Source organism: Calliphora vicina, chromosome 3 (genome assembly GCF_958450345.1).
Source record: "Calliphora vicina chromosome 3, idCalVici1.1, whole genome shotgun sequence".
NCBI classification, from domain to species: Eukaryota; Metazoa; Arthropoda; class Insecta; order Diptera; family Calliphoridae; genus Calliphora; species Calliphora vicina.
In genome coordinates, this window is record NC_088782.1 from 32,553,180 (window position 1) to 32,561,925 (window position 8,746).

Here is an 8,746-nt window from a genome sequence, read left to right on the forward strand (position 1 = left end):
ATTTACGATTTTAATTCTGGATTGAAACAAACCTGTAATAAATATTCAATTAATAAATCAGCAAAAATTATAAAACATTTCGTGGGACAGATACTGAAAAACTCAACATCTGGGGAAATCTCCAAAACAAGATAATTTAATAGCAAAGAAGTTTTTGAAATTACCAAAAATGAGTTTGGAGATTCCAGTACAACAATGATTCTAAGCACACCACTAGGGTTTTAAACGAGTGGTATGCAATCCAATGAAGTGGCCTACCCAATCGCCAGATCTCAATCCCATAGAAAACCTATGAGAAATTATAGATTGCAGTAATAAACAACAATAAAAATTAATATTTGGAAAAGTTTCCATTGTATTGCCAACAACTGTAGATTTGAAGTGTGAAATCAGCTGAATTAAATTTAATTTTTGTATAGTTCGATGAACAACACATGCGTCCCTGTTATATTATGAGGGCAAGAATTTTGTGTTTTAGAATTTTGAGTGTTTTTTATATTGCACGATGTCTCATACAGTTTTGTTCTGAATCAAAATAATATTAAAATAGTACGACCCCTTTCACACTAGGCAATTTAGTTGCTCAAGTCTCTTGCCCAACAACAAAACAGCATGTAAAATTTGCTTCCCCTTAACCCGACATTACCTCTGACATAAACAAATACAAGAGACTTGCGCAACTAAATTGCCTAGTGTGAAAGGGGTCTACTTTTTTCACCCCTAGAGTATTAAAATTTAATGTTCTTATTATTTTCATTAGAAAATTCAGTATAATTTTCTATAGAAACAACTGTTATACACAAATTTTTTCCATAGAAAAACTGATATACAAGACATTTTCTATATACAAATTGTTAATTGTAGTTTTTTTATATAGCTAGTAGCTTTTATTAACCATATAAGGGCTCGGTTATGTAAATGAAGAATTAATAAAAAATAAAAAACCGCTATACACAATATTATTCATAGAACAAACTGTTATACAGAAAATTTTCTATAAAAAAAATGGTTTTATACAGAACATTTTCTATAGAAAGTCGAGTTATACAGATTATTTTCTATAGAAAATACTGTTCTACACAAAAAATATACAATAAATCATTATAAATATACTTAGTATCAAAAAAAAAAAAACGATCGTATCGAATTTTCCATATCTACTTCCAGTATGAAGATATAGGTCGCAAATCAGTTGCTTTTGACAATGGCAACCCCAAAGAAATCGCTTGTAAAAAAAAAACATGTTTACCCGATAAATGGATTTGAAAATCGTTAAATTTGATGAGAAATAGCTAAATTATCATCACTGTCTGCCGGTGCTGTTTTCATTTTTAGTTTAATCGTTTACAAATGTGAAATTTTATTGTAAAAATAATAAAAACAAAAATATTAAACATCAAATCAAACAAAATAATAAAACTATAACAAAATGCCGCGTATTATGATAAAGGGTGGTGTGTGGCGTAACACCGAGGTAAGTATTACAAAATATTGCAACATGCCAAAGCACATTTTATTTGAAGCCCCAACTTACGCAAATTTCAGGATGAAATCCTTAAAGCGGCTGTTATGAAATATGGCAAAAATCAATGGTCACGTATTGCCTCACTGCTGCATCGAAAAAGTGCAAAACAATGTAAGGCCAGATGGTACGAGTGGCTAGATCCCAGTATCAAAAAGACCGAATGGTCGCGTGAAGAAGACGAGAAATTATTACATTTGGCCAAGCTAATGCCAACACAATGGCGCACCATAGCGCCTATTATAGGACGTACAGCGGCTCAGTGTTTGGAACGTTATGAGTATTTATTGTAAGTGGAAGGAAAAGTAATGTTATGATTTTGAATACTTGCTTTAATATATTATTTTGTGTAATAAAGAGATCAAGCTCAACGCAAAGAAGATGGTGAAGATGCTGCTGATGATCCACGCAAGTTGAAGCCTGGTGAAATTGATCCCAATCCTGAAACAAAACCAGCCAGACCGGATCCCAAGGATATGGATGAAGATGGTATAACGTGGTTTTATATTAGAATACTTTAAATTAAATAATTTTTTTCTATTTTAGAACTGGAAATGTTATCAGAAGCTCGTGCTCGTCTGGCCAATACCCAAGGTAAAAAAGCCAAACGTAAGGCACGTGAAAAACAATTAGAAGAAGCTCGTCGTTTGGCGGCTCTGCAAAAGCGTCGTGAATTACGCGCTGCCGGCATTGGAAGTGGCAAACCCAAACGTGTTAAGGGTATTGATTATAATGCAGAAATACCCTTCGAAAAAAGACCTGCCCTGGGTTTCTATGACACCTCTGAAGAACACATTGATCCTAACGATCCAGATTTCAATAAAATGCGCCAACAAGATTTAGACGGTGAATTGCGTTCCGAAAAAGAAGAACGTGAACGAAAAAAAGACAAACAAAAGCTAAAGCAACGCAAAGAAAATGAAATGCCCACGGCTATGTTACAAAATTTTGAGCCAGAACGGAAACGTTCCAAACTTGTGCTACCAACACCTCAAATTTCCGATCAGGAGCTGCAACAAGTTGTCAAACTGGGACGAGCCAGCGAGGTGGCCAAAGAGGTGGCTATCGAGAGTGGCATAGAAACAAACGATGCTCTGTTGGCTGATTATTCCATAACACCTCAAGTCACTGCTACTCCCCGTACACCGGCTCCCTATACAGATCGCATTATGCAAGAAGCACAAAATATTATGGCTCTTACACATGTCGAAACACCGCTTAAGGGCGGCTTGAACACACCACTACACGATTCAGATTTCTCAAGTACTGTACCGAAAGGTTCATCTATAGCAACACCTAATACGGTTATAGCAACACCATTTAGGTAAGTGTTTTTGAAACATATTTTAGTTATTTTTCAGCATAACCCATATTGACCATAACTGAAATAAAAATTCAAGTTAAGAAGAAATAGTTTTACCATAGTACCATAAGAATCACACAAAACATATTTTTGTTTAAATACCAGCAAAATATTCATTGAATTTAACTAAGCTAACAAAATTTAAATTAGAATAGAATTTATAGATACATTGGCTTAAATTTTACTTTGCAGGCAATATATATGTACGATTTTAAACTATAATATAGAGTAAAACAAAAAATAATTTGTTTAAAGCAGATTATTACTGGCATTTTGAAAATAAAATTACAAGAATCATTCTCCATACTATTAAGTTTAAGAGTCAAAACATACTATTAGAAAATAAAAAGTATCACTAAATCCACTTTTCTGAATTCTTTGCTTAAAATTATCTATGATATTTTCTTTGATGATCTAGATATATCTATTTAAAAGACTTGATTTGTAGATTCTTATTTTAGTGTTAACTTTTATATTAGATCATTGATTTATAACAAAAAAGTACCACTCATTGGGTTCCTAACTCAGGAAGTTTGCTTTTTTAATGGAAACTAAAAATACCACCCGGTCAAAATCAGAACGTTTTTTATTTCTCATTAAAAATTTATATTTTTCACTAAAAACAAATTTGTACCTTCTTACTTCACTCGGTAAAATTTGTTGGACTAAAAAAATGGTCCATTAACTCACCCATGCATGTCCAAATGTACTTTTTAAGGCGCCACGCATCAAAAGTTGCAACCTCAATGAGTTCCTAACTCAGGAAGTTTACTTTTTAAAATGAAACAAAAAGTACCAACCGGTATTTTTCATTAAAAAATTATATTTTTTCTCATAACAATCCGAACTTTCACCGATTTCTCACTCAAAAATCAATTCAATTAAATTTTTCACCAAAAATATTTTTTTCTCAAATTTAATGTTTTTTTTTAAAAAATTCCATTTTTACCAAAAAAATTTATTTTTTATAAAAAATTAAAATTTTAACTGAAAATCGAATTTTTACAAAAAAAATTAAATTTTCAATAAAATATTGAATTTTTAGTGAAAAATAAAATTTTGAATGCAAGATTGATTTTTCGTAAAAAATTAAATTATAGAGAAAAATTTTATTTTCAAATAAAATAAAATTTTTGGTGAAAATTCCATTTTCAGTTAAAATTTTATTTTTTTAATAAAATTTTTATCTTTTTCATCGTTAATTCAAAATTTATAATTTTCAATAAAAATTGTAGTTTTCACTAGAAATTCTCATTTTCACTAAAAATTTATTTTTTAAACCCTACACCGCCCAAAAATATTGGTCTAACACCCACCTTAAAGTATACCGATCGACTTAGAATCACTTTCTGAGTCGATTAAACAATGTCCGTCCGTCCGTCTGGTCGGCTGGTTGGCTGGCTGTCCATGTAAACCTTGTGCGCAAAAAAGTACAGGTCACAATTTTGAAGATATTTCGATCAAATTTGGTACATGTTATTTTTTCTGCTCAAGGACCATGCCTATTGAAACTGGCTGAAATCGGTCCATTATTTCACCTAGCCCCCATACAAATGTCCTTCCGAAATTGGACTTTATCGGTCATAAATGTTTAATTTATAAATGTATCTCCACAAATTGCGCTCCAAATAAGTTTTATATATACAAAATTCATGTCACCAAATTTTGTTACGATCGGTCCATAATTAGTCATAGCTCCCATATAGACCCGCTTCCGAAAATCACTTTAACGTGCATAAATCGCTTAAAAATGTTGGTAAACACACACAATTCAACATAGTTAACTTTAATATAGACATAAATCACACGACCTAATTTCATGGTGATCGGTCCATAATTCGTCATAACCCCCATATAAGGCCCACTTCCGAAAATCACTCAAAAATATAAATTATTGAAATTTTAAATGAAAAATGTTTTTGCTCTTTTACTTAGTGTAGGGTATTATATGGTCGGGCTTGACCGACCATACTTTCTTACTTGTTTTATTGTGTGTATGACTTAAAAATACGGGATTATTTAAAATTTTTAGCTTTTATTATGAAACATTTGTACAATATAAATTTATTCAAAGTATTGACCATTGGTATCTATAACCTTTTCCCATCTTTCTGACGATATATGGATTCCGAGCAGAACTTCCCAACCATTTCATTCTAAATACTTTTTAAAAGGTATTTCAACATAGGGTCGAGCGTTGCTGTGATATAATATTACGGTTTCATGTCTAGCCGCATATTCTGGGCGTTTATCGCCCAATGCTCAAACGAATCAGTTGCGTTCGGAACAGGTTCCCAGATGAAAAAAAGTAGGACCCATTTGCTCTCACCAAATACAAAGAATTAATTTAGCGCCATGCATATTTGGTGTTGATTCGGCTGGTTGGCCGGGTTTCATAAACGATCTCTTACGCTTCAGGTTTTCGTAATGGATCCGTTTCTCCTCACAAGTAACGATTCGGTGCTAAAATGATTTTCTTTGATAGCCTTCAAGCATCATTTAGGACATGCAAATTGGTCTTTCAAGGTTTCTCGGCTTCAATTCTTATGGTACCCAATTTCCCTGATTTTGGATGAAAATGTTCAAAACTACATATACATAAGTTACCAAAAACAGAAACGGCGTTCAAAATATACTCCATCTATTGCAAATCCCGTATTTTTAAGTTGAATTTTTTACTAAAATTAATTTTTTCACTATAAATTCAAATTTTCACTAAAAATTCTAGTTTTCACTAAAAGTTCTAGTTTTTACCAAAAAGTATATTTTTCACTAAAAATCCAAAAATTTTAATTATCATTAAAAATTAAATTTTTAACTAATATATTAAATTTCACTCAAAGTAAATTTTCACTAAGCTCTATTAAGTTTTTATACAAAAAAATATTTTTCACAAAAAAAAATTCTAAATTTTCATTAAAAATCACTTTTTACAAAATAACGATTTCTCTTTTAACTAAAAAAAAATCATATTTTTCACCAAAAAAAAAAGTTAATTTTCGCCAATAAACCATAGAAATTTACAATATCTAAAAAACTATTTAAGTTATAAAACCATCCAAATGTTCAATTTCTGAAAAACTATTGAAGCTAGAAAACCGAAAATATGTGTATAATAAATAGCAGCAGAGAAAATTCTTTATTGAAAACATAGTGCAATTAACATTTCTAATGACACATTTAGCATTTCCACTCTGACCTAAATAACGTACATTAATTCAAGAAACTTTTCATACTGATCACCACATCTAATATAAAACTACAATTGAAACTAAAAAAAAAACATACTATTCTTATCTCAGAACCCAGCGTGGTAATGAAAATGGTACACCTGGCGGTTTTGCTACACCCATGTCTTCGGCCCTGGTACCGGTAGGTAAAACGCCACGTACTGAAGGTTCACAAACAGTGGCTTTAGTGCGTGATAAGCTGAGTATTAATCCTGAGGAAAATATCAGTGTAGGAGAAACGCCCGCTCTATACAAAAATTATCAAAAACAATTAAAACACACACTACGGGAAGGTTTAGCCACATTGCCAACTCCCCGCAATGATTACGAAATTGTGGTGCCTGATCAAGGCAATGAAGATGATGCCATGGATAGTTTGGATGCCGGTGCAATGGTGGAGGATCAAGCGGATGTTGATGCTCGCATAGTGGCGGAACAGGAAGCACAGCGTAGGCGAGAACTGGAAAAACGTTCGCAGGTTATTCAACGCACTTTGCCACGTCCCACAGAAGTCAATACCAAGATTCTGAGACCTCCTTCCGACAAACAAAATCTAACAGAGCTGCAAAAAGCAGAAGAACTGATAAAACATGAAATGATCACAATGCTTTTGTTTGACTCCACAAAAGATCCAGTACCCGGACAGTCACAAGCCAAAATGGATCAATTACAATCATACTTCAAAGCAAATCCCTATGAAGAAGTCTCCAAAGATGACCTCGAGATGGCCAAACAAATGCTGGCCGAGGAAATGGATGTGGTAAAAGATGGCATGGGTCATGGTGATTTAGCGTTAGATGTCTATTCACAAGTGTGGGAAGAATGTCTCGGCCAGGTGCTGTATTTGCCCTCACAAAATCGTTACACACGCGCTAATTTGGCCAGTAAAAAGGATCGTTTAGAGTCGGCCGAACGTCGTTTAGAACAGAATCGTCGTCACATGGCCAAAGAAGCTAAACGTTGTGGAAAAATTGAAAAGAAACTAAAAATTCTGACGGGTGGTTATCAGGCCCGTGCTCAGGCGTTAATAAAACAACTTCAAGATACTTACGAACAAATTGAACAAAACACTTTGGCTTTGTCGACATTTAAATTTTTAGCTGAACAGGAATCTGTGGCCATTCCCAGACGTTTAGAGGTAATTTTAGTTTTGTTGTTTCTTTACTGAATTATTAATAATTTTCATTACAGTCTTTGCAAGAGGATGTGCGCCGTCAAATGGAGCGTGAAAAGGAATTACAAACAAAATATGGCAAATTACAGGAAACTCTAGAAGAACTGCAACTAAATAATTAATGAAAATTACTATAACTTTATTGGAAGATATATTTAAAATACTACAAATTAATAAAAAAAAATATCTAATGTTTTAAATGTAAATGTTTATTTTTATGTTGTTTTATTGTATGAATTAATTTTTAGTTTGTGTTCTTATTGGTTAGCAGATTATGTTGACTTAAGGAAATACTCTATTTCTAATTATACCCTACACCACCATAGTGGGGAGACCAAAAATATTGGTCTAACACCCACCTTAAAATATACGAATCGACTTAGAATCACTTTCTGAGTCGATTAAACTTTGTGTAAACTTTGTGCGCAGAGTACAGGTCGCAATTTTGAAGATATTTCGATCAAATTTGGTACATATAATTTTTTCGGCCCAAGGACGAAGACTGGATGAAATCGGTCCATTATTTCACCTAGCCCCCATACAAATGTCCTCTCGAAATTGGACTTTATCGGTCATAAATGTTTAATTTATATATGTATCTCAACAAATTTCGCTCCAAATAAGTTTCATATATACAAAATTCATGTCACCAAATTTTGTTACGATCGGTCCATAATTAGTCATAGCTCCCATATAGACCCGCTTCCAAAAATCACTTTAACGTGCATAAATCGCTTAAAAATGTTGGTATACTCACAAAATTCAACATAGTAAACTTACATATAGACATAAATCACACGACCTAATTTCAAGGTGATCGGTCCATAATTGGTCATAGCTCCCGTATAAGGCCCACTTCCGAAAATCACTCACGAATATAAATTATTGATATTTTAAAAGAAAAATGTTTTTGCTCATTTACTTGGTGTAGGGTATTATATGGTCGTGCTTGACCGACCATACTTTCTTACTTGTTTTTAATGTAGAAGATTCCTCCATGCATTAATTTGTAGCCATAATCGTTACCCCCAGAAATACCTTGTGTAGATTTAATATATGATTCGTTATTAGTACAGAAATATCGTCAGAAAATACGGCTGGACCTACAACGATATTCACTCACTAAATATATACAAACGTAGCATTCCAACTTGTTATATTTCCCCTTCTGCTCCTTCCCTGATAAGTAAACATTTCCTGATGATGTCATTTTGCATTGAGATAACTTCTCCAATTATGCAAAACATGGTTGATCAGAAACATTTCACAGCTAGGGCTTTACTGGAAAATGTTAATCGCTTCATTCGCCTTTCTGTCCCTGGGACCATGAGAACCATTGTTACATTTCTCATGGGAGCACATGCGTATTATCAAACTGTTTGATAAAGACCATCAGTGTGACTGACAGTAGGCTGCCGGTTTTGGTATTGCTTTTGATATCCTTCTATGAAACCCAC

General features: G+C 33.0%; 1 protein-coding gene across 1 annotated transcript; it reads left to right on the forward strand.

The window, feature by feature from the left end:
- The first annotated feature begins 1,309 nt into the window (after nucleotides 1-1,309).
- Cdc5 (cell division cycle protein 21) lies at nucleotides 1,310-7,495 on the forward strand. Its single transcript, XM_065504183.1, has 6 exons — nucleotides 1,310-1,474; nucleotides 1,546-1,811; nucleotides 1,881-2,011; nucleotides 2,069-2,846; nucleotides 6,188-7,253; nucleotides 7,307-7,495. Exons 1-6 carry the CDS (start codon nucleotides 1,430-1,432, stop codon nucleotides 7,409-7,411), a joined length of 2,391 nt encoding a protein of 796 aa, XP_065360255.1. The 5' UTR covers nucleotides 1,310-1,429; the 3' UTR covers nucleotides 7,412-7,495.
- Nucleotides 7,496-8,746: the final 1,251 nt, after the last annotated feature.